Source organism: Eubalaena glacialis, chromosome 9, assembly GCF_028564815.1.
Source record: "Eubalaena glacialis isolate mEubGla1 chromosome 9, mEubGla1.1.hap2.+ XY, whole genome shotgun sequence".
In the NCBI taxonomy this organism is placed as follows: Eukaryota; Metazoa; Chordata; class Mammalia; order Artiodactyla; family Balaenidae; genus Eubalaena; species Eubalaena glacialis.
Genome location: NC_083724.1, coordinates 48,013,989 through 48,041,582, shown reverse-complemented (window position 1 = coordinate 48,041,582; position 27,594 = coordinate 48,013,989). Strand labels below are relative to the sequence as shown.

The 27,594-nt window shown below is 36.1% G+C and overlaps 1 protein-coding gene across 1 annotated transcript in view; it reads left to right on the top strand.

Moving 5' to 3' along the window:
• TMC1 (transmembrane channel like 1) overlaps positions 1–27,594 on the top strand; it is a 387,946-nt gene that overhangs the window by 264,721 nt on the left and 95,631 nt on the right. Inside the window, exons 6-7 of the mRNA XM_061200342.1 lie at positions 21,617–21,664; positions 25,448–25,619. Of these exons, the coding sequence (XP_061056325.1) occupies positions 21,617–21,664; positions 25,448–25,619 (220 nt within the window). The remainder of the gene's footprint in view (positions 1–21,616; positions 21,665–25,447; positions 25,620–27,594) is intronic.

The following is a 27,594-nucleotide window of genomic DNA, read 5'->3' as shown; positions in this document are numbered from 1 at the left end:
CCTCCATATTGTTCTCCATAGTGGCTGTATCAATTTACATTCCCACCAACAGTGCAAGAGGGTTCCCTTTTCTCCACACCCTCTCCAGCATTTGTTGTTTGTAGATTTTCTGATGATGCCCATTCTAATTGGTGTGAGGTGATACCTCATTGTAGTTTTGATTTGCATTTCTCTAATAATTAGTGATGTTGAGCATCTTTTCATGTGCTTCTTGGCCGTCTGTATGTCTTCTTTGGAGAAATGTCTATTTAGGTCTTCTGCCCATTTTTGGATTGGGGTGTTTGTTTCTTTAATATCGAGCTGAATGAGCTGTTTATATATTTTGGAGATTAATCCTTTGTCCGTTGATTCGTTTGCAAATATTTTCTCCCATTCTGAGGGTTGTCTTTTCGTCTTGTTTATGGTTTCCTTTGCTGTGCAAAAGCTTTGAAGTTTCATTAGGTCCCATTTGTTTATTTTTGTTTTTATTTCCATTACTCTAGGAGGTGGATCAAAAAAGATCTTGCTGTGATTTATGTCAAAGAGTGTTCTTCCTATGTTTTCCTCTAAGAGTTTTATAGTGTCCAGTCTTACATTTAGGTCTGTAATCCATTTTGAGTTTATTTTTGTGTATGGTGTTAGGGAGTATTCTAATTTCATTCTTTTACATGTAGCTGTCCAGTTTTCCCAGCACCACTTATTGAAGAGACTGTCTTTTCTCCATCGTATATCTTTGCCTCCTTTGTCATAGATTAGTTGACCATAGGTGCGTGGGTTTATCTCTGGGCTTTCTATCTTGTTCCATTGATCTATGTTTCTGTTTTTGTGCCAGTACCATATTGTCTTGATTACTGTAGCTTTGTAGTATAGTCTGAAGTCAGGGAGTCTGATTCCTCCAGCTCCGTTTTTTTCCCTCAAGACTGCTTTGGCTATTCGGGGTCTTTTGTGTCTCCATACAAATTTTAAGATGATTTTTTCTAGCTCCGTAAAAAATGCCATTGGTAATTTGATAGGGATTGCATTGAATCTGTAGATTGCTTTGGGTAGTATAGTCATTTTCACAATGTTGATTCTTCCAATCCAAGAACATGGTATATCTCTCCATCTGTTGGTATCATCTTTAATTTCTTTCATCAGTGTCTTATAGTTTTCTGCATACAGGTCTTTTGTCTCCCTAGGTAGGTTTATTCCTAGGTATTTTATTCTTTTTGTTGCAATGGTAAATGGGAGTGTTTCCATAATTTCTCTTTCAGATTTTTCATCATTAGTGTATAGGAATGCAAGAGATTTCTGTGCATTAATTTTGTATCCTGCAACTTTACCATATTCATTAATTAGCTCTAGCAGTTTTCTGGTGGCAGTTTTAGGATTCTCTATGTATAGTATCATGTCATCTGCAAACAGTGACAGTTTTACTTCTTCTTTTCCAATTTGTATTCCTTTTATTTCTTTTTCTTCTCTGATTGCCGTGGCTAGGACTTCCAGAACTATGTTGAATAATAGTGGTGAGAGTGGACATCCTTGTCTCGTTCCTGATCTTAGAGGAAATGCTTTCAGTTTTTCACCATTGAGAATGATGTTTGCTGTGGGTTTGTCATATATGGCCTTTATTATGTTGAGGTAGGTTCCCTCTATGCCTACTTTCTGGAGAGTTTTTATCATAAATGGGTGTTGAATTTTGTCAAAAGCTTTTTCTGCATCTATTGAGATGATCATATGGTTTTTATTCTTCAATTTGTTAATATGGTGTATCACATTGATTGATTTGCGTATATTGAAGAATCCTTGCATCCCTGGGATAAATCCCACTTGATCGTGGTGTATGATCCTTTTAATGTGTTGTTGGATCCTGTTTGCTAGTATTTTGTTGAGGATTTTTGCATCTATATTCATCAGTGATATTGGTCTGTAATTTTCTTTTTTTGTAGTGTCTTTGTCTGGTTTTGGTATCAGGGTGATGGTGGCCTCATAGAATGAGTTTGGGAGTGTTCCTTCCTCTGCAATTTTTTGGAAGAGTTTGAGAAGGATAGGTGTTAGCTCTTCTCTAAATGTTTGATAGAATTCACCTGTGAAGCCATCTGGTCCTGGACTTTTGTTTGTTGGAAGATTTTTAATCACAGTTTCAATTTCATTACTTGTGATTGGTCTGTTCATATTTTCTGCTTCTTCCTGGTTCAGTCTTGGAAGGTTATACCTTTCTAAGAATTTGTCCATTTCTTCCAGGTTGTCCATTTTATTGGCATAAAGTTGCTTGTAGTAGTCTCTTAGGATGCTTTGTATTTCTGCGGTGTCTGTTGTAACTTCTCCTTTTTCATTTCTGATTTTATTGATTTGAGTCCTCTCCCTCTTTTTATTGATGAGTCTGGCTAATGGCTTATCAATTTTGTTTATCTTCTCAAAGAACCAGCTTTTAGTTTTATTGATCTTTGCTATTGTTTTCTTTGTTTCTATTTCATTTATTTCTGCTCTGATCTTTATGATTTCTTTCCTTCTGCTAACTTTGGGTTTTGTTTGTTCTTCTTTCTCTAGTTTCTTTAGGTGTAAGGTTAGATTGTTTACTTGAGATTTTTCTTGTTTCTTTAGGTAGGCTTGTATAGCTATAAACTTCCCTCTTAGAACTGCTTTTGCAGCATCCCATAGGTTTTGGGTTGTCGTGTTTTCATTGTCATTTGTCTCTAGGTATTTTTTGATTTCCTCTTTGATTTCTTCAGTAATCTCTTGGTTATTTAGTAACGTATTGTTTAGCCTCCATGTGTTTGTGTTTTTTATGCTTTTTCCCCTGTAATTCATTTCTAATCTCATAGCGTTGTGGTCAGAAAAGATGCTTGATATGATTTCAATTTTCTTAAATTTACTGAGGCTTGATTTGTGACCCAAGATGTGATCTATCCTGGAGAATGTTCCGTGCGCACTTGAGAAGAACGTGTAATCTGCTGTTTTTGGATGGAATGTCCTATAAATATCAATTAAATCTATCTGGTCTATTGTGTCATTTAAAGCTTCTGTTTCCTTATTTATTTTCATTTTGGATGATCTGTCCATTGGTGTAAGTGAGGTGTTAAAGTCCCCCACTATTATTGTGTTACTATCAATTTCCTCTTTTATAGCTGTTAGCAATTGCCTTATGTAATGAGGTGCTCCTATGTTGGGTGCATATATATTTATAATTGTTATATCTTCTTCTTGGATTGATCCCTTGATCATTATGTAGTGTCCTTCTTTATCTCTTGTAACATTCTTTATTTTAAAGTCTATTTTATCTGATATGAGTATAGCTACTCCAGCTTTCTTTTGATTTCTATTTGCATGGAATATCTTTTTCCATCCCCTCACTTTCAGTCTGTATGTGTCCCTAGGTCTAAAGTGGGTCTCTTGTAGACAGCATATATATGGGTCTTGTTTTTGTATCCATTCAGCAAGCCTGTGTCTTTTGGCTGGAGCATTTAATCCATTCACGTTTAAGGTAATTATCGATATGTATGTTCCTATGACCATTTTCTTAATTGTTTTGGGTTTGTTTTTGTAGGTCCTTTTCTTCTCTTGTGTTTCCCACTTAGAGAAGTTCCTTTAACATTTGTTGTAGAGCTGGTTTGGTGGTGCTGAATTCTCTTAGCTTTTGCTTGTCTGTAAAGCTTTTGATTTCTCCATCAAATCTAAATGAGATCCTTGCCGGGTAGAGTAATCTTGGTTGTAGGTTCTTCCCTTTCATCACTTGAAGTATATCATGCCACTCCCTTCTGGCTTGTAGAGTTTCTGCTGACAAATCAGCTGTTAACCTTATGGGAGTTCCCTTGTATGTTATTTGTCATTTTTCCCTTGCTGCTTTCAATAATTTTTCTTTGTCTTTAATTTTTGCCAATTTGATTACTATGTGTCTCGGCGTGCTTCTCCTTGGGTTTATCCTGTATGGGACTCTCTGCGCTTCCTGGACTTGGGTGGCTATTTCCTTTCCCATGTTAGGGAAGTTTTCGACTATAATCTCTTCAAATATTTTCTCGGGTCCTTTCTCTCTCTCTTCTCCTTCTGGGACCCCTATAATGCGAATGTTGTTGCGTTTAATGTTGTCCCAGAGGTCTCTTAGGCTGTCTTCATTTCTTTTCATTCTTTTTTCTTTAGTCTGTTCCGCAGCAGTGAATTCCACCATTCTGTCTTCCAGGTCACTTATCCGTTCTTCTGCCTCAGTTATTCTACTATTGATTCCTTCTAGTGTAGTTTTCATTTCAGTTATTGTATTGGTCATCTCTGTTTGTTTGTTCTTTAATTCTTCTAGGTCTTTGTTAATCATTTCTTGCATCTTCTCAATCCTTGCCTCCATTCTTATTCCAAGGTCCTGGATCATCTTCACTATCATTATTCTGAATTCTTTTTCTGGAAGGTTGCCTATCTCCACTTCATTTAGTTGTTTTTCTGGGGTTTTTTCTTGTTCCTTCATCTGGTATATAGCCCTCTGCCTTTTCATCTTGTCTATCTTTCTGTAAATGTGGTTTCTGTTCCACAGGCTGCAGGACTGTAGTTTTTCTTGCTTCTGCTGTCTGCCCTCTGGTGGTTGAGGCTATCTAAGAGGCTTGATGGGAGGCTCTGGAGGTGGGTAGAGCTGACTGTTGCTGTGGCGGTCAGAGCTCTGTAAAACTTTAATCCACTTGACTGTTGCTGGGTGGGGCTGGGTTCCCTCCCTGTTGGTTGTTTTGCCTGAGGCAACCCAACACTGGAGCCTACCCGGGCTCTTTGGTGGGGCTAATGGCAGACTCTGGGAGGGCTCACGCCAAGGAGTACTTCCCAGAACCTCCGCTGCCAGTGTCCTTGTCCCCACGGTGAAACAGAGCCAGCCCCCGCCTCTGCAGGAGACCCCCCAATACCAGCAGTTATGTCTGGTTCAGTCTCCCCCGGGGTCACTGCTCCTTCCCCTGGGTCCCGATGCACACACTATTTTGTGTACGCCCTCCAAGAGTGGGTTCTCTGTTTCCCCCAGTCCTGTCGAAGTCCTGCAATCAATTCCCACTAGGCTTCAAAGTCTGATTCTCTATGAATTCTCTATGAAACCTATGGGATGCAGGAAAAGCAGTTCTAAGAGGGAAGTTTATAGCAATACAAGTCTACCTCAAGAAACTAGGAAAATCTCCAATAAACAATCTAACCTTACACCTAAAGGAACTAGAGAAAGAAGAACAAACAAAACCCAAAGTTAGCAGAAGGAAAGAAATCATAAAGATCAGAGCAGAAATAAATGAAATAGAAACAAAGAAAACAATAGCAAAGATCAATAAAACTAAAAGCTGGTTCCTTGAGAAGATAAATAAAATTGATAAGCCATTAGCCAGACTCATCAAGAAAAAGAGGGAGAGGACTCAAATCAATAAAATCAGAAATGAAAAAGGAGAAGTTACAACAGACACCGCAGAAATACAAAGCATCCTAAGAGACTACTACAAGCAACTTTATGCCAATAAAATGGACAACCTGGAAGAAATGGACAAATTCTTAGAAAGGTATAACCTTCCAAGACTGAACCAGGAAGAAGCAGAAAATATGAGCAGACCAATCACAAGCAATGAAATTGAAACTGTGATTAAAAATCTTCCAACAAACAAAAGTCCAGGACCAGATGGCTTCACAGGTGAATTCTATCAAACATTTAGAGAAGAGCTAACACCTACCCTTCTCAAACTCTTCCAAAAAATTGCAGAGGAAGGAACACTCCCAAACTCATTCTATGAGGCCACCATCACCCTGATACCAAAACCAGACAAAGACACTACAAAAAAAGAAAATTACAGACCAATATCACTGATGAATATAGATGCAAAAATCCTCAACAAAATACTAGCAAACAGAATCCAACAACACATTAAAAGGATCATACACCACGATCAAGTGGGATTTATCCCAGGGATGCAAGGATTCTTCAATATACGCAAATCAATCAATGTGATACACCATATTAACAAATTGAAGAATAAAAACCATATGATCATCTCAATAGATGCAGAAAAAGCTTTTGACAAAATTCAACACCCATTTATGATAAAAACTCTCCAGAAAGTAGGCATAAAGGGAACCTACCTCAACATAATAAAGGCCATATATGACAAACCCACAGCAAACATCATTCTCAATGGTGAAAAACTGAAAGCATTTCCTCTAAGATCAGGAACGAGACAAGGATGTCCACTCTCACCACTATTATTCAACATAGTTCTGGAAGTCCTAGCCACGGCAATCAGAGAAGAAAAAGAAATAAAAGGAATACAAATTGGAAAAGAAGAAGTAAAACTGTCACTGTTTGCAGATGACATGATACTATACATAGAGAATCCTAAAACTGCCACCAGAAAACTGCTAGAGCTAATTAATGAATATGGTAAAGTTGCAGGATACAAAATTAATGCACAGAAATCTCTTGCATTCCTATACACTAATGATGAAAAATCTGAAAGAGAAATTATGGAAACACTCTACAGATTCAATGCAATCCCTATCAAATTACCAATGGCATTTTTTACAGAGCTAGAAAAAATCATCTTAAAATTTGTATGGAGACACAAAAGACCCCGAATAGCCAAAGCAGTCTTGAGGGAAAAAAACGGAGCTGGAGGAATCAGACTCCCTGACTTCAGACTATACTACAAAGCTACAGTAATCAAGACAATATGGTACTGGCACAAAAACAGAAACATAGATCAATGGAACAAGATAGAAAGCCCAGAGATAAACCCACGCACCTATGGTCAACTAATCTATGACAAAGGAGGCAAAGATATACGATGGAGAAAAGACAGTCTCTTCAATAAGTGGTGCTGGGAAAACTGGACAGCTACATGTAAAAGAATGAAATTAGAATACTCCCTAACACCATACACAAAAATAAACTCAAAATGGATTACAGACCTAAATGTAAGACTGGACACTATAAAACTCTTAGAGGAAAACATAGGAAGAACACTCTTTGACATAAATCACAGCAAGATCTTTTTTGATCCACCTCCTAGAGTAATGGAAATAAAAACAAAAATAAACAAATGGGACCTAATGAAACTTCAAAGCTTTTGCACAGCAAAGGAAACCATAAACAAGATGAAAAGACAACCCTCAGAATGGGAGAAAATATTTGCAAACGAATCAACGGACAAAGGATTAATCTCCAAAATATATAAACAGCTCATTCAGCTCGATATTAAAGAAACAAACACCCCAATCCAAAAATGGGCAGAAGACCTAAATAGACATTTCTCCAAAGAAGACATACAGACGGCCAAGAAGCACATGAAAAGATGCTCAACATCACTAATTATTAGAGAAATGCAAATCAAAACTACAATGAGGTATCACCTCACACCAATTAGAATGGGCATCATCAGAAAATCTACAAACAACAAATGCTGGAGAGGGTGTGGAGAAAAGGGAACCCTCTTGCACTGTTGGTGGGAATGTAAATTGATACAGCCACTATGGAGAACAATATGGAGGTCCCTTAAAAAACTAAAAATAGAATTACCATATGACCCAGCAATCCCACTACTGGGCATATACCCAGAGAAAACTGTAATTCAAAAAGACACATGCACCCGAATGTTCATTGCAGCACTATTTACAATAGCCAGGTCATGGAAGCAACCTAAATGCCCATCAACAGACGAATGGATAAAGAAGTTGTGGTACATATATACAATGGAATATTACTCAGCCATAAAAAGGAACGAAATTGAGTCATTTGTTGAGACGTGGATGAATCTAGAGACTGTCATACAGAGTGAAGTAAGTCAGAAAGAGAAAAACAAATATTGTATATTAACGCATGTATGTGGAACCTAGAAAAATGGTACAGATGAGCCGGTTTGCAGGGCAGAAGTTGAGACACAGATGTAGAGAACAGACATATGGACACCAAGGGGGGAAAACTGCGGTGGGGTGGGGATAGTGGTGTGCTGAATTGGGCGATTGGGATTGACATGTATACACTGATGTGTATAAAATTGATGACTAATAAGAACCTGCAGTATAAACAAACAAACAAAACAACTAATACTAAACTTTCATTGGGTTATTTGTATGGAAATATGTTAATATAAATGTTTCAGACATTACATGAAATTTCTAAAAATCTTATATGTTCTGGTATAATGTTATAAGTCATAATCCTAGTTATTACTTTAAAATGTATATCTCAGAAATAACTAATTTTCTTGTCAACTGCATTATTATGAACTTTCATCAAATCTTTAACCGTGGTCATTTTTAAGTCTTTTGTCATTTACAGACAGTTCTGGGTGTACTCTGATGCTTTTGTAAATATGTTCCTATAAAAGGGTTTCATCTTCAGGAAATTCATGGAAAAGACTCTGACAAGTACAGGTTTCTGGTACCTGACTGTACTGCTGAACTGAATGAATAAGCATTTTCAGAACTCTAATGAAAAACTGATGAGCTCATAAAAGTGCTAACAAAAGATCAAGATGAAAAAAAAAAATTAATTACATGGGACTGAGTGAACTGATGAGGATGAGTATAATTTTTGTGACTTTCTGGTTGAATTTAAAAAAAAGAAAAAATCCCACAAGAACTCAGAGGCAAAGAATATACAAATCAATTTTCACTGCAAAGTAAAGGAGCTGTTGCAGTGGAGGATTACTGGACTGAATGTCAATATTATGACATAGTATCAGTGTGTTTCATGTTTGGTAATTGCAATCATTGTTGCTTTTGTTGTGGTCATCCATGTACAATGCTTGGTGTCAGTCTATTTATCTCTTGTAAAAATAAAATACAGTGTGTGTGAAAAAAAAAAAAAAAAAAAAAAAGAAGGGAGGTCTGATATACAAGTTCAGCTGCTTGAGGGATCTTTTTAAATTGAGGCACAAAAGGACTACCAAATCCCACTGTTTTCAATAATATCATATGCTCTCATAAAAGCCTCCCTCAGCCCCGGTGAAAAAGTCAGTACTTTTAAATTCTATTTTATGGGATCACATATAAAAGAAATAGCACATTTGGCTTTCCTAATCATAGCTGCAGGCCTGAGAGGGCAGACTTTTGAATTCGGTGTATCTTACAAGTGAAGGTTGACTCTCTTCTTACCCTGCATTGGGTCTTCATTGCTGTGCGTGGGCTTTCTCTAGTTGTGGCGAGCAGGGGCTACTCTTCCTTGTGGTGCGCGGGCTTCTCATTGCAGTGGAGTCTCTTGTTACGGAGCACAGGCTCTAGGTGCGTGGGCTTCAGTAATTGCAGCATGTGGGATCTTCCCGGACCAGGGATTGAACCCGTGTCCCCTGCATTGGCAGGCGGATTCTTAACCACTGCACCACCAGGGAAGTCCCTCTTTGTGTAATTTATTGGGGGAAAAATCTACTGATTACAGGCATATATAGTTGTGCCATGATATTGCTGCAATATTTTTAAAAAATGTATAAAATGAGGGTTGACAAAACGCATAAAGCTTGGAGAATCTTCAAGTTCTGCGATTCTGGGACTAAATACTATGGATGTTTCTTTCCTCTCATTGTGGAATCATCTCTTTCCCAACTCTTTTTCCTGGAAAGTTCCTATTCAAACCTTCAATACACAGTTCAAATACCACATCCTCCAATCTTCTCCCATTCTCTCTGCACTCTGAGTATTTCCCCCTTAGAGGTATAACTATATAAGTATTACTGTCATTGCTCTCATTGCACTGTAGATACTTGTTGATTTGTCTAGATTTTTCCAGGTCATGAGTTCCTGGAAAGTGGAGTTGGTGTCTCACTTATCATAATTGTAGATAGATATCATGCATAGTAAGTTGCCTATTCCAGAGCAGGTCTCAGTAAATGTCTGTGGAATGAATAAATAAGTATCCCCCATTTTGTGACCTGACCAGGCTTTGGGCTTACATAGAAATTGGGTGATGTGTGTCTGAAGGCTCAGGGATATTAAAGAGTTAGCTTATGAAGACTTGGATTAGTGGTTTGGTAGACAGGCTCAATTCTTCTGCTAATCTTTTTGGGGAAATCTGTGATTCTGTGATATTGTCCCTGATACAGGGACAGAGTGAGCCATACAAAAGTGAGAGATATGTATATATTTTGCTATAACATAAAATGTATTATTATATAAATGTTCTTCTTAATGCTGTAAAAAAAAAAAAAAAAAAAGAAACAAAGACACAAAGATCTATGTAAAAGACTGTTCACCAAAAAAAAAAAAAAAAACATATTATAGTTATTATAACTATGTTACACACATTCAAGAGGCTAATGGGAAAATTAAGTAGCAGCATAGATGAAATTAAAAAGATAAAATTAAACTTCTACAGATAAAAACTACAGTGTCTGAGATGAAGCATATGCTGCATGAGATTAACATCAGATTAGATATTGCAAAAGAAAAGATTAGTGAACTTGAAAATATGTATGACAATAGTAGCACAAAGTCTGGAAGGGAAGAAATGGAAACATACTGGTGTAAGGTTTTACACTATACATGAAATGGTATATCACTTGAAGATAGACTATTATTAAGTACCACTTTACCCTAAATCAACCACTTAATATTACATCAGAAAGAGTATAGATAGTAAGCCAAAGAGACAGTAAACTAGAATCATTGGGAAAGTCAGTTCATCCAAAAGAAGGCTGAAAAGAGGAAAGCAAAAACAAAGAGATGGGACAAACAAAAATTAAATAGCGAGAGGATAGATTTAAGCCCAATTATGTAGATGTGCACATTAAATGTAAATGGTCTAAATACCCAAATTACCAGTTAGAAACTGTCAGATTAGATTCAAAAATCAAGATTCAACTATACGTTGTCTATGAGAAACCCACTTTCAGTATAAAGATACAAATAGGTTAACAGTAAAAAGGATGGAAAAAAAAAGTCATATGAAACTAATCAAAGGAAAGCTGGAGTGATCATGTTAATATTGGTTGAGTTCTATTTCAGAACAAAGAATATTACCAGGAATAAAGAATGCCATTTCATACAGATAGGGGTAAATTTATCAAGAGGAAATGACAAATTTAAACATTTATATACCTAATAACAGGACTTCAAAATACATAAAGCAAATACTGATAGAACTGCAAGGAAAAATAGGCAAATTCATTATTATAGTCAGATTTCAGCACCCTTTTTTGTAATAATTGATAGAACAAGCAAAAAAATTAATAAGCGTATAGAAGACCTCCACAACACTATCAACCATGTTGAACTAATTGAAATTTATATAACTCCACCTAAGAAAAACAGAATACACACTCTTTTCAAAGGCATATAAAACATCTAGCAAGATATGCCATATTCTAGGTCATAAAATAAATCTCAATATGTTTGAAAAGATTCAGATTATACAGAGTATATTCTCTGACTATAGTGAAATTAAATTAGAAATCAATAGCAAAAGATACCTGGAAAATCCCCCCAAATTTGGAAAGTAAATATCACACTTATAAATAACCCTTGGGTCAAATAATAAATCAGAATAGAAATTAGAAAGTGTTTTGAACTGAATTAAAATAAACACATAGCATTTCAAAATTTTTGAGAAGCAGCTAAAACAGTATTTAAAAGAAAATTTGTAGTAGTATACACCTAGATTAGAAAAAAGGAAAGGTCTCAAATCAGTAATCCTAGTTTCTACTTTAAGAAACCAAAAAGAAAAGAAGAGTAAATAAAACTCAAAATAAGCAGAAGAAAGTAGGTAATAAGGGCTAAAGCTGAAATCAGTAGAAAACAAAAATAGAGAAAATGACACCAAAAACTTGTTCTTTGAGAAGATCAATAAAATTGATAAACCACTGGCCAGACTAATCAGGAATTTATCAAGAGGAAATAATTTTAATTAAACAGTTATTCACCTAGTAACAGAAGACAGAAATGAGGGAGGAGACATCACTACAAATTCTATAGATAATGAAGAATAATAAGGCAATATTATGAACAACGCATGACAATAAATTTGACAACTTAGGTAAATTGTACAAATTACTTGTATGATAGCCTACTGAAGCTCACTCAAGAAGAAATAGATAACCTGAATAGAAATTGAATTTATTGTTTAAAACTGCCCCACAAGAATATATCAAGTTCTAATTGCTTCCCTGGAGAATTCTTTCAAATATTCAAGGAATCAGACAGACATTCTAAGAAAACCACAGACCAATGTATAAAAACAACAATCAGAAACTGAAATTTTACAAATATCATTTACAATCAGAAAAAAATTACAAAGCGCTTAGAAACAAATCTGATCAAAGTGGTGCAAGACCTGAACACTGAAAACTACAAAACATTGCTGAAAGGAATTAAAGAGGATCTAAATAAATGGATATACTCATTTGTGGATTGAAGATTCAATATTGTTATCAATTCTCCCCAACTGATCTGTAGATTCAACACAATTCCAATCAATATCTTTGTTGGCTTTTACAATTTTTTTGCATAAATTGACAAGCTGATTCTAAAATGTATATAGAAATGCAAAGAACCTAGAAGAGGCTAAACATCTTTGTAAAAGAAGAAGAAACTTGGAAGACATATTTGCCCTCATGGTTCATTATGAAGCTATAGTAATTAAGACAGTGTATTGGCATAATGGTGGACAATCAAAAAAAGAAAGTTTCTAGGTCATGAGAGTTATGGTTCCTAAAAGAAGATGGCAGGCGCGTATTAACTTTCCCCATTCCCTCAGGATGCCTCAAAGTAGTGGTTCCCGAAGCATGGTTTGAAAACTAGCAATATTATTAACATCACCTGGAAGCTTTTTAGAAAAGCCAATTATTGGGGCCACCTACTGAATCAGAATCTTTGTGGATGAGGCCCAGGAATCTGTGTTTTCATAAGCTCTCCAGGTGATTTCTGATGCACACTAAAGTTTTAGAAAGTACTGCCTAGGCCTCTCCCTGCTACAAATCCTCCAGGAATTGGGAGACAGGAGAAGAGGTTTGGAGACAGTGGCATAACTCAGTGTCACAGAGTGAAGAAGAAAACTGATGGCCTTTGACCATGGAATCCGTTAAACCATACTCTCAATGCTGCCAGGCTGAGCTGATGAATAAAAAATAAGCTAATCTCATTTCTAGCCATCAGGCTATTGAAGATAATTGGGCTTCAAGGTGGGCAATCAAGTTTACCAAGCACAGGCAGTTGGCACAATTTGTTGCTTGGAACTAACTTACTGTAAGTAGATGGTTGAGAATAATGCAGAGGCTATGAAGAGAAATCCAGGATTCTGAAATTTTCCTTAAGTCTTTTAAAATTCTCTTTCTCTCTGTCTCTCTCTCTCCCTCTCTTCCACACACACAAAAACACATACACACACATGCATTCACAGTGACATCTCATGACACATGAGACAGGATGTGGAACTGAACAGTTCTGATGAATGTCTGAGTGATAAGATCACCTTCAAGAGCCAAGAGCTGAAAGTCTATTCTGGCTCAGTAAGACCTAGGAACTAGTTTCTTGGGGAATACTTGATTACGTTACGTAGGCCAAATAGCTTCTGACGTTACCATTAGAGCTTTAGTTCTACCTTCAACTGCCTGAAGAATGTACTATATTGGATTAGGAAACTGAGCCTCATGTAGTCAGGTCCTGCTTTCTGGATTTAGGATGTGGCTTGTCTCAATAACCAAAGTAAGTCCATCTCACGGAAAGAAAAGGAAGGGATAATGGGGAGTTAAAAATGTAATGAGCACCTGAATTTATTTGTTGCTCTTTTAAAGGGGTCTCCTCTTAATCAGCATCAACTTTCTTTCCTACCTCCCACCTGGCTGTCATAGAACTAGGTTTAGATCTTAACGTTTAACTATTGCCCTTCCCTGTGGGACATAATGGTTACAATTGTACTCCCAACCTTCTGGCATTTAATCAAGATAAAATTGATTACCTTTAACTGAAAACAAAAAATCACTTATAATCAGGATACTGATATATTAGCAGGGACAAGATCCCAACTTTTAGTGGACTTGGCAGACTGTCAGGTACTGTCTTAAGTACTCCCCACCCTACACCTCTATTTTTCTGTTGCCACACAGTCATAATAATTTGTCCTCTGGATGCCAGTTGCTTTTTGTTCAACTTAAACCTGTGTTACAAGTGCTTCTTCAATCGCTGCAATCAAAAGTTGCCTAGTGAGGTTGCCCATTGGCTTAGGCAGCATGACTTTCAACGCTGGTTGGCATCATAAACAGGCATGGTGAGGGGTAGCTAAGAGTATCAAGAAACAGAGTTTAGGGTAATATTTTATTCCTTGTCTTTATCTTTTGGTGATTAGTCTTTAACATAATCTCAGACTGAATACGGTGGCAATTTTCCTACTTGCAGACTGCAAAATATCAAGGTAACAGTCAAAGTAGATGTGTCTGTCTTACTAGAATTTTAGGTGAAAGATGTCAAAATTTTGTGTTTAAGTATGTGTTAAAGCATTTGAACAATCCTTGTCGATTATTAAAACCTTTGCTATGTGCCAGGCACTATATTATGTACAATGCATGCATTTGTTATTACATTTAGTTCTCCTTGTATAATGGTTATTATTCCTTCCTTTCTCTAAGGCATAGAGAATTTAAATAAATTATCCAAAGTTATGGCATAAAATTGTGGCAGAGCCAAAACTCAAATATGATTTTGTCTGAGTTGAAAACTTAGGCTCTTTCTGCTAGAGCCAGCTGCCAGCTTGAAAGTTCTGAGTTGTTTTTTCTAGTTCTAGGATATGAATGCAATAGTCTTAGGAACCCAAATGAACAGAAGTCCTTTTTTAGGACTAGGCCATATTTTTTCAGTACTAGGCCAGTCATGGAAATAAACTTTGTTCTTTTTTTTGGGCCACACTGCGCAGCTTGTGAGGTCTTAGTTCTCCAACCAGGGATTGAACCCGGGTCCACAGCAGTGAAAGTCCAAGTCTTAACCACTGGACCACCTGGGAATTCCCTAAACTTTGTTCTTTATGACCATGATCTTGAAGGAATTGGAATTAATCCAAATGGAATCAAGTAGTGAAACATGTTTATTTATATTGATTAGTCTCCTGCCTATTTCCAGAAATATTTGAAGAAATGTGACAAAAAGCGAATATCCCAAAATTCCCTAATGAGCATAATCTCATTCTCTTATGAACTCTAATAGATCTTTTGCTTGTATTTCTGTGGTGGAACTTGCCACTGTATCTTGTGTTATTGTTTCTAGTATTTGTCTACTTCCATCAAGATGATCCTGAAGGCAGATACTCTTTGTATTAGGAGTCTTCAGAGAAACAAACCAATAGGTTCGCTCTCTCTCACACACACATTTAATTTTATGAGATTCACTTGTAAAAAGCATTACTCCAATTAACAAACCATCTAGTGTTAATTTGAGATAGAGATGGCTGAAGTGCTTCTGACTAGTCTTTCAGATGTTAAATCTCCATCCTACCATTGTGGATTACTAACTAGAGTACTCAGATGTTAACCAGCTGCCCATAGGATATAAATCAACACATATACCACATTTTTTGTGAGCTATTTCAATAAAATGACAGAGTACATACAAACTACTTAAGGGTTTTGTCTTATTGACTATTATAAATTGAGCCTGTGAGGAAAAAATTGGCATGGGTGGATGGGTGGTCACAATGCTTATAAACTCCCGAGGGCGTCTAGAATTCAGAATTCCTTTTCATTAACTGAAGACAATGTTAGCTAATACCCCTAGTCAGTAGCAAATCCTATGAAGTGTCATTGTTCCTAAGCAGCTAAAGAACAGAAAAAAGAATGATTCATTCTAGTCAATGACTTGCTTTTTCTTTTTTTTCAAGAAAAAATAAACTAAGTTATTTCATCTTTACTCCTATTAATATTTTGTCAGAGAGACGAGTTCTAAATTTCAGAAAACAAATCCAAGTTCTAAGCTGCTCTCATTTTTTTTCTGCCCCTGTCTTCTGTTGCAGCACTTCTCTCACCAATCAGCCTTCATCCTGACTCTGCCCCCACTGCCTTTTGTTCTTTAGAAGACACTCCTTAACATTTGCTAATGTATGCTAATGAGAAGTAATTAGCATCTTCTCTGTGAACAAAAGCTGGTGTTAAGAAGGATGTGTAAAGACTGTACAGAGTTCGGCCAGCCTTGCTTCAAGCTGCTTTATGCTCTGAGGACAATTGTCTGCTTTCAGTTGTTTCACAGTTCTTGTGTTTTTTGTTTGTTTTGTTTCGTTTGTTTACCCGTGAATCCTGACAAACCTTCTTCTTCATGATTGGGAATATTACAGAAATGCTGCGGGGGACAGAAAGATTCCTTTTGGTTCTAAGCAATCCAAGGATATATAAGCATAGCCGCCAAGGGTTTATAGCACACTATTTTCATCTGGTTAGTAGCCACAAAAACTCACACAAGAGAAAGTATTTTCATTTCAGCACACTTATTTACAATGGTTGCCCTTTATGGCGGTAATTGCAATGTGAGAGCACACACTCTGAATATATATTAAGACAACAGGGTTAAATAAGAAATGTCCTTTCCCCCAAAATAATCTGAATGCAAAGAAAGACTCACCACTTACTTTTTTGTAACCACAGAGAGCTCTAAATGCCTTTGTAAATAGCTATTTGTTTACTGAATATGTGTAGTTTAAAAAAAGTCAACCCTCCAAACCACATAGAATAAGAGTTGTTTTTGTTCTTTCTGTAGACCAGTGGTGTCAAGAAATATCTAATTGCAGTTTCTCACAAATACTCCTATATATAATTTACCATTTGAAGAATTATGCTTCATCATTTCATATTTGCTCTTGTGGCTCAGGGGAAACATACCAACTACCCATTTCATTCAGCCTGTTTAATTTTAATTTCATGTACCATAAAAACAGAAGGAAAAAGTGCCAAACTATTCGGTGTGCATCCCCTTCCCCTCTTCTTATATGTATAAAAAAATTTATTTTCATTGTGAAAGGATAGAAGGGGAATCTTTATTTTGAGTGAATTTTCTATTTTTCTTTTTGTTAGTCTCTCTGGAACCTCGTAGTAAAACGTGTTTCTCCACAGACTTCATTCTCTTCCTGTATTCCTCAATGCAACTACAATATGTTATATTGTGTTTTTAATAAAGCAGACATCAGCAGCTATTTATTCTCTGCTTCTTAAGGACCAAAGAACCTCAAAAATAAATATTATCTAAAAGGAAAAACATTAGAGAATGACAGCTACTATTTTTTTTTTTTTTTTTTTTTTGCCTGCCCCGTCTCCTTCTTTGGTGAGTCTTACCAAAAACCAAAATTATTATTCTTTTTTGTAATTTTATAACCACAGTGATTTAAAATAACTATTTAGTATCTCCAAGGTATCATAATGTTTGAAAATATGACCAGCCTTTTGGCATTTTTTATACAAGTTTCCATCAGAGTGTTCTTGAACATACGTGCCCCATGGTTTTTTTCAATGGTCTTAAGGAAGACCTTATGGTTTTAAGGTTTTTAATGGTATTAAGGAAAGGTGCTGGCACCTGCAGAAAGAATATCAGCCTAGGTCTGTCACATTAAACCTTTCCCCCAGATACCTTGTTTATATTTAAGTGTAATGATCTCATTCTGTTATTTCCACTCCTGAGGATTTTTTAAATGTCTTACTTGATTGATATAAGAGCTAAATAATTATTCTTTTTACTCATTGGCTTCCAAAATATCATGCTCAATTCCATCATTTGAAGGACTTGGGATTGTTATAAACAAATGTCATGAATATCTTCTTATCTGACCTAAAAGTAGCAAAAATGAAAGGAGCTGCTGATTTAAACTGAATCAGACTTTATGTCCTGGGTAGATATTTGAGAGGAAGAAGAATCACATTCCCTCATTTTTGTTCACTTTCACAGAGAGTGGCTTCTGTTCCTTACTTAACACCCACCAATAATAGTGTTTTCATAAATGAATGGAAGCCGAGTGCTGTGCCATTCTCTACAGGGGAAATGATACTTCAATACGGTTTGGTGACTCCATCTATTCAAATTAAACTCCTGAACTTCAACTCTTCCTACCTAAGCTATTCTCCCTAGAGCCTCCTATCTCCTTTTCTTGAAACTCCACCCGCTGCCGCCCAGGCCAAAAACCTTGGGATTGTCCTTGATTCTTCTCTTCCTCCCATATTCCACATTATACCACATACTGATGACATGGGTTCTTCAGCTAAGATTTGGAAATGTGCTTGTTATGGCATAGATTAATATCTGTCTCAGGGCAGTTTATTCTGAGGTGAAAGGTACCTCATTTATTTTTTATTTATTTTTTCTTAGGTAATACAATCCAAATTTAATTAATGAGCAGTTTCTACCGTTTCACAAGAGAACATGAAAGTGTGTGTATATGCACAGTTTTGATAATGGCAGTGCCTTTTTTAAAATATCAAAGTTAATTTACTTCCCCTTATTGTATATAAATTTTCACATCATTTTTCATTTTTCCATTTTTTAAAAGGTTATACTCCATTTATAGTTATTATAAAATATTGGCAACATTCCCTGGAAATGTACCCCATTTTATATGCGAGGAGATGATGTTGACATTTCCTCACACACAAAGGAACCCTAAAAAGAAACACACTAGTGCATTGCTAATAAACATAATTAGTACATTGCTGGTATAACCCAAGTAAACTTGAGTTTAGGTATGAGTTCTAAAGTCATTCTTTTGCATCAAATAGCGAGACTCCTTAAGGACGGTTATTTCCGTCTACAGTTTACAAACTCCTACTCCAGAGCACTTTGCTCTGTAGACCCTTGTAAATGCACAATAAATGTTAATTGAATAAATGAATTTTCAGTTTCCAAAGTAATGACCTGGTGCTACAATAATCCCTTCAAAAACTAGAGGAACAGGCAATATCATTAAACTCTTCCTGCCAGTGGGCCACTCTGATACTGAAGAACCATAAAATACTTTCAGTACTATAGATTGAAAAAGAAAGCCTGGAACAACATCCACTTTTCTGAACGATTCCAATGCCTCTGAAATGTGACATTTTGCTGTTGTTTCCTTTTCCTGTTTTTAATTACTGTGTCTATTTGCATGAAATGAGGATCTGGGTTGCCTAGGAGTTCATCTGCCCCTATTGCATATTCCTTTCTTAAATAAGCATACTTCAGTGCAGTTTTGCTTGCTGCCTTCAACATTTAGACAGGAAACCACTCCCCCTGCTTCACTGTCCTCCCATCACTCCCCAGGAGAGAGGTTATTTTTAAAGTACATAATCAATAGGCTTTGGAAAGCATCCAGACATGAGGGGGTCATATGATTGGGAGCAAGCTACTAAGGACTGCTGAGAGAAGGGATGGCAATAGGCCGTGCCGAAAATTGTCTGAGAAGGGAAGGACAGTCTGTAACTCCCATTTAAGTGTTCTGAGTTATTCTTTTGCACAGGCTTTTGTCTGGGAGGGGCTTCTTAGCTTGGTTCTTCAGCATCGCTTTGAGTTGCAGGAGATGCAGATCAGCATTGACAGTTGCTCTTCAGACCAAATAGTGTTCCATTAAAATTAAGCTTGGTCTGAGGCTCTTGATGGAGTCTTCAATCTCCTGGTCAGGGTGCTGCTGTTTAGTTCTTGGTGCTGATGATGCCTTTGCTGAGGGTTTGAATCAATAATAAACCAATTATGATCACAGTATCTGTAAAAACAACTGTTCCATGGCCCCTGACTCAGCTGCCAGACAAAAGGAATGCTGTTGAATAAAGAAGGCACCTACTGAAAATGTGCAGATGATAATGCACAGATGAGTATCCCTGTTGGAAGGTCACCTGAAGAGGAGTGAAGGGGCTATTTCTGCAATACTCTCCATTACATCACTCAGAAACCATAGCTCTTTTTCCTTCTTTACTTGCAACCACAGGGCTATCTCCCCTTATGGATTTTTAGGTTTTATTTAATGGCCATTTATAACTATCCTTCCTGTGCCTGAAAAGATGACCTATGACTCCAGCCCTGCTTTTTCTCTCCCCTGGTTGTCAGAGGAAATTGATTTCTTGCTCATCTCCTTGGCTTGGGACATTTCATTCTGCTGCTTTTGTTTAATATATGATCCTTCCTAAAGATTTGCTTATATTTCTATTTGTTTAGTATTTTCCTCCATTTCATTATTTAACTTTATTTAATCATGTCTAGTGAGTTGATTATTACAAATCATTATAGCATTTTATGTGAATTTTTGCTTTGGCTATGCATGGTGCAAAAGAGGCTGTGTGTCAGACTTTGCTATTTGTCCTCAGCTGTTTCTACATTATGCACGCTGATCAGACCTTGCTCTAAGGCTAATCTTATATCATTAAGATGCCTTCCTAAGTGAATTCTTCTTTGGCTTAAGAAACTTGGTGGCAGCATTAATTGCAAATAAAGACCATGGCCTATTGTTGAATGTAAAATATCTTCTGAGAAGTGTCTGCCTTCACTATTGCGAACTCTCAGTAGTGACATAAAGACCTTTGTCCTGTGCAGATCCAGTTACAACCGGTGACAGAAGGCATATGTCCACTCCGAACAAAAGAACACTTATTTTCATATTCTATGGCTGATGTTGAGTGATAACATTTTTGCATATCCTAAAAATTTTTACGCAGATGCTGTTTAAAGGCAAAAAGTGCTTTTACAATAATCTTCTTTGTGAATGGAATTTAAACTCTGAATGTGCTGCCTTTTCAATATGCCTGTCAAGTTCTGAATAATAACCTTTGACAGTGCTGAGCAGAAACAAAACCAGAGGTTTTTTCCTCTGTTCACAGCAACATCGTTTGTTATCTTTGCTTTTTTGGACTTATGCCCATCCACCTTAAATAAAAATATGTAAATTAATATTTTAAATGAGTTACTAGACTCATGGTTTAAAGAAATAGTCTACTGTAATTTTTACCATGGCAATTTGCAGATCTTTGTCTCTGGCTGACTCAACCTGTGATGAATGTACAGTAGTTGACCAAGGGGAAAAAATCTGCCAATTAATATATTTTCCTATATTACTGTACCATCAAAATTTTATAAAACCTTTATATGCCTTTATAAAAATGGAGCAAATCTAAAAACAAGATGCTGAGGATGAGGTGAGGAATAGACAGAAGAAGTGTTCTTTGTCTTGGAAAGAACTGTAGAATCACCTGTCTCCACATAGTCAAGGTAAATCATATATGGGAAAATTTAAGCTGTCTGCATATAATACCTATAGAAATAATTGAAATAGGAAATATCAGGTTTTAAGCATTTTTGAAAGATTCTTTGACACTGGGTACCTGGTCATAATGAAATATTGTCTATTTTAATAACTTTATTTATTTATAATAACCAAGTGGTTTGTGCATGTGGATATAGCTTTGCCAACAATTCCTTTTACCATAGAATGAAATGACCCAACACACCCTAAGTCTGCTTATTGCAGTACAGAATTTACTTTGGTTGAAGTTATTTTGAATTGAGTTGACAGGTTTATGATTGATATGTTTTGCAAATCGTTGAAGACGATGAAGCAGAGAAGTCCTTGCACAGCACTGTATATTGTAGCTGTATATCTTTAATAAACAATGCTTATTTTGACAAGTTTATTGAAAAAATTTATTAACTGCACTAAAAACTTTACAATGAAAATAATAACAGTAAAAACCAGTTATTAACAATTGTGCCATCATTTAAAGAATTGCTATATTTTTTCTTTCTTCAACAGTGCAAATCCAAGTGGAGGAAAAAGAAGATGATACTGAGGAAAGTTCAAGTAAGTGGGGATGGACATATACCCACTTGGGATATGTTTCCTGTGGAATAGCAGCGAATTCAGGGGATTCATCCTCTTATCCTGTGGGAATATGCTACCATATGCAAGCAGAGGAGCATGTGTGGATGACTTTTGACGGTCTCACAAAAGAGATCAAGTCCATCAAACAGAATCTCTACTCGAGATTCCATTCAATTGGCACACACACATTCCACCCAATTTATAATTTACTCATGATTAAGTAGATGGTAGTTCAGAAAAAATTTGCTTTTTTATTTCTTTACTATTTTCCCCCTTGAAAATCTTTGTCCTAAAAGCTTTTCTCTAAGGCTGAATCTATTACAATATAACAGATTGACCTTTTTGACTGAACTGATCAGGTGGTTCAATAAAAATGAAAAAACCTGTTCTTTTGTACTGAATTCATGGGTATTTTGTCGGAATTGCTCTGTTGTTTTTACTTTGAGTAGGTTCAGCTCAAGAGCTGTGACCCCTTTCCAGGCATGCAGACCCCTCATGGACTGGAACAGAGAAAGATCATTATATGAGCAAAAGTGTTGAGTTTACCAAAACTGAAAGAGCAGCATCTCAAGAAGAGTTCAATTAGAGAATACATCAACACTGTCATTTAAAAACCTGAGCCCAACATGACAGCCAGTGAATATTCATGATGACAGTTGTTTTCATTAATTTGGTCCATTTTACATGAAAACAGCCCAGAGTCTCACATAGATCCTAGATGCTATGACTTGACTACTGTCGGGGAGGAAAAGTAATTTTTCCTCTACCCTCCTGAGTTCTTAGCTGATACCCCTATAATATAAGACAGTTTAACAAGAAAAAAACCAAAACAAACCAGAAGTTTATTAACACATACACCTCATGTATACATGGGAGATATCCAGGAAAAATGAGTAACTGTGAGGTGGCTTAAAATTTAGATTTGAACACCATCTAAAGAGGGAAAAGGGAGGGGCATGTAGGTCTCTTGGGAGAGAATAAATAAGTTTAAGGAGAATAGATGGGAAGTATGATAGTTTATGATAAAGTGTGTCTGCATGTGGTGTTGACCTATAGTCTCCTCTCCTGTGATAATAGTCAATCTTCTTTGGGGATGAAACTTCTGGGGAGGGGATTTATGACAGTTGAGCTCCTTTTGGAGACTCTGTCTTTAAGCAGATAAGAGAAGTTCAGAGAAAGTGTCTTCCTGCATTTGCTGTTTTTCAAGTGCTACAGCTCAAAATAGTCAATACACCAAAGTGGCATATTTTGGGGTGGTATATTCAGAATGCCTTTTTGACGTGGTATATTTTGCTACCCTTCAAAACTGAATCAAGCCCATTCCAAAAGGTAATGTATGCAAATCCACATTTAGTAGGCAACTGTAAAACATACCTTTTTTAAGAATTTGAATATTTGGAAACTAGTTAAAGCACTAAATATAGCCTTTTTATCCTAAGTGCTAAAATATAAATATAGTAATACACTTTTCATCCATGGTCAAACTCTGCAAGCTTAATAGTTTAGCCTTAATATGAAATATACTAAAATGCAGGGTAGTAAGTGGCTGCTAGAGTTTTCGAGCTATTTGCGGGTAAAATTGTTTCTCAGTTCCTATGAGGCTCTGTTCTTTCTATAATTAGTGACTAAAATGAATAATAAAGGCTGGGTAAATTTTCAGAATGCCAGAGTGGGGTTCAAATAACATACAACATTTGCCACAGTAGTTAACAAATGGAAATTCATTCTTGGTTTTGATGACAAAATATAGTTTTCCGAACCCGGTTAGAAAAGTTACTCTCCTGTTAGTCAAACTTTAGTAATAATGGTAATATTTAGATCTTAGATTTAAAATATCAATAAAAAATTTTGATAAGTAATGTTAAAAAGATAACAAAAAATAACAAAAAGATTTTAAAAGATAAAATAATGACACACACATATGTAAAAATGAAAACGTTTAACTAATAAATGAGGAATCTGGTGAGGCATTTATAGCAGTTACCAGTAAAAGGAAAATTCAAAGAACAGATATATTTATAGATCAGGAATATTGAAATGATTGTGCAAATAAGGCATGACTGTTTTGGGGATTTTTTCTTTTCTTTTTCGGTGGTGGAAGGTTGTCTCTGCATTGAACAGAGTTCACTTGCTTGTCTACAGACAAGAACTATTTTGCATTGCTATCTAGTTATCCGTAACTTACAAAGTTACAAAATAGCTTCCATAGAATCAGAATCAGGTAACACAGAAGAGTATGGTGCAGACAATTCATAGTTTTCCATTAAAGCACAAATTTTTCCCTAAGTAGCTTCTATTTAAGAAGATAGTGATAATTATGAGTAATATTTGTTTTTTTGTAATAAACATCAGAAGTTGACTCTAAATATCAGAAGTTAAAAAACAAAAGTGAAAGTGAAGTAGGATGTATGTCATAAACAGTGAAGGAAGGAACTGAATTCTCCCTCTACTTTTTACCTGGAAGCTTCTGAAGAAGTTATGGACATATGAGGCATTAATTGTTAGTTGATGAATAAAATAAAATAATGTCATTTCTCTCAGTTTTGTATTAAATTTACAAGTTATTTATATCTATTTCTAATCAAAAAGATAAAATGATCAAGCAAAGGTATTTACTATCAATTTCATTTAAGAAAGAGAAAGAAATATTTAGGCATAAGAAGAAATATTTGAAGTCAAGAATGAGAATAATTTTACATAAAATAGGTAAGCAACAAGGATTTACTGTGTAACACAGGGAACTGTATTCAATATCTTGTAAAAACCTATAAAGGGAAATAATCTGAAAAGTATATATATGTATGTATAATTGAATCACTTGCTGTATACCTGAAACTAACACAGTATTGTAAATCAACTATATTTCAATTTTTTTTAAAAAGTAAAAAAAAAAAAAAAGAATGAGAATAATTTGAATTAGGAGGAATGTCAAGACATACATTAATTTCTTCAAAATTATTCTGGTTTGTAGCATTTCCTTGTCATTCTTATTCTTTGTTCTGAGATAGAAGTAGTATTAGCACATAGTGGTTAAACATTCAACCCTTATGTGTTGAATTGGTAACCTACAAACTTGGTCTGAGAGATCATGGTGTGATATTAAACTCCAACTCATCTAGTTACCCAAGTAAATGAAGGCTGGAATTCTAAGCATTGTTAGAATTTGGGGATCGACACTGACATATGAGTAGATAAACCACAAGAAATGAGAATTTAGATAACTGTATTTATTTATTTTAAATTTATTTATTTATTTATTGGCTGTGTTGGGTCTTCGTTGCGGGCTTTCTCTAGTTGCGGTGAGTGGGGGCTACTCTTCGTTGAGGTGCACAGGCTTCTCGTTTTGGTGGCTTCTCTTTGTTGCAGAGCATGGGCTCTAGGCACACGGGCTTCAGTAGTTGTGGCATGCGGGCTCAGTTGTTGTGGCTCGCGGGCTCTAGAGCACAGGCTCGGTAGTTGTGGTGCAAGGGCTTAGTTGCTCTGCGGTATGTGGGATCTTCCTGGACCAGGGCTCGAACCTGTGTCCCCTGCGTTGACAGGCGGACTCTCAACCACTGTGCCACCAGGGAAGTCCCTAGATAAATGTAATTAAATGGCAGGCTATGAAATATATATGGCATGGTGCATCTTATCTTGATATGGCGAATTGCTGGATTATGGTCTCAGATGTGTGACAATGATAATTAAAAAGTAAGAATACATTTGGTAGCGGGAGAACACTTTTCTGATACTGCTCACTGAAGCATTAACTGCTGTGTTTAGGTGAAGAGGAGGAGGAGGAGGAAGACAAACTACCTCGAAGAGAGAGCATGAGACCGAAGAGGAAACGGACCAGAGATGTTATCAATGAAGATGACCCAGAACCTGAACCAGAGGATGAAGAAACGAGGAAGGCCAGAGAAAAAGAGAGAAGGAAGAGGTTGAGGAGAGGAGCGTAAGTTAGTTCTTATCTGAAATTGCTTCTCATTCAGAAGTGCCTGATGCTGAAAGAAGACCACTCCCTTTAGGCACTCCCTGGCCTTAAAATTGGTAATTAAAACTACTTTCAGAAAAACAGGCTTAATCTGCCATTTTACTCCAGTTAGTTAAATGTATTTTGATATTAAAATAGAATTTTAAAATGAATATATATTAAGAATGGACTTATGAGAAATTCCCTTATGAGAGATCTAAATTGTCATAGGTCATTAACATATTTAGTTAATTTAAATATTTTAAAGTTATCCCATTAGTTAAGGGCATCGTTACTGAAGTTAAGTGAAAAACTCCTAAACAATGAACCCAAATCACTTATCTTACAGAGCAGGGGTTGGTCAACTATGGTTAATTCCAACCCAAGGGCTAAGAATGGTTCTTACAGTTTTAATAAAACTGTAATTTAAAAAAAACCAAAGAGGAATATGGGACAGAGCTGTATATAGCTTCCAAAGTCTAAAATATTAACTATCTGTTCCTTTACAGAGGATTGGGATTGTCATTTCCTTTTTAATATAATCCTGTGTCTTTCAGTTCTACCAGGCCAACGTTTTTCTGAGTGCTGTCTTTGTGTAGAATAATATATTAAATGCTGTTTAGGAAAAATCCAAGAAAATAATTTTGTGGTCTTTGCTTTCTGGAAAATTGCAGATGGCAGGCAAGCAGGAAAAGTGTGCATGTAAAACACATTTACTAATAGAAAACCTAGACCCCTTGGAAAGGATTTAAGAGAATAGCTCCTCTGCCACCCCAGGTGGGGCATGGGAATCACCATGAGGTGATGGGATCTCCTCTGAGACAGTCCTAGGACTTTAAATGGTGAGGAACTTTCCAAGAGAGCCTCCCAAGATGACACATTGCAGTATTCAATAACAAGCTATTATTTTCCTCTTCATAAGTAATTGTAATTGAATACAACTATGTGAACATTTTGTCAGGTAGAGAAGCTTAGCATTAATAGACAATGGTTCCTTTTAAAATAAGAGTAACCCTACCCATTTCTTCATTATATTTTTGTTGATTTGAGTTTTTAAATCTCTCTCTTCCTCTTCTTTCTCTTCTTCCTTTTTCTCCTTCTCCTCCCCAAGTTCCTCCTCTTTCTTCTCTTTGAATACTAAGACATCACCTGCTTTACGTTTTGACTCTGGCATTTTTTATGTCTATCGTCTTTTCAAGTATTTTTATGCTTTGTTCTTTTCAAAAACAAAACACCCTTTTAAGTTCCATGTCTTATTGTGATTGTTATTGCTATTATTATGTACTAATATTTCCTACTAGCAAAGCTTATGCTTTCTGACAGTGGTATTTCATTGAGAAAACATCACCAATAGACATATGCATGATATAGGTTGTGTTCCACAATTTGCCTTTCCTCTCCACTTGTGCCTCAGAGATGTCCTTTTTAAAAGATGACTTGGGTGGGAATTCCTCTGCTCTCCTGGTCTGTTCAAGGCCCTCATGTCAGTGCTCAACCTCTAGAAATAGGACCATATGAATCAACTGGGTCTTGGCCCCTGTTACTTGGGGCAATCTTGTCCCTGTGAAAGTGTCTGTCCTTAGCTGATCCTACTCTCATCCTGATTCTGAGAAGCCAGAAGCACCCCTGGCTCCCTCCCTCCCCACTTCTCCACAGAGCCAAACTTGACTAAAATGAATTTTGTCTCCATAGGTTTTGCAAATTATATTATTACTGCCACAATTTGTACAACTATTCTAAATAGTGTCATAAATTATTTGTGATGATTGACAGTTCTGATCTCTATTTCAGGATCCACTTTCTATTGTTCATTTTGAAGATAAGCACTTTTTTTTTTTTTTAAAGAAAATATATTAGCAAATATATTTTGAGAAAGATTAGAAGGCAAATCAGGGCACATTTATTTAGGTTAATTAATTCCTGATCTTCTTTTATTTAAATGTTCAATTGAAACACC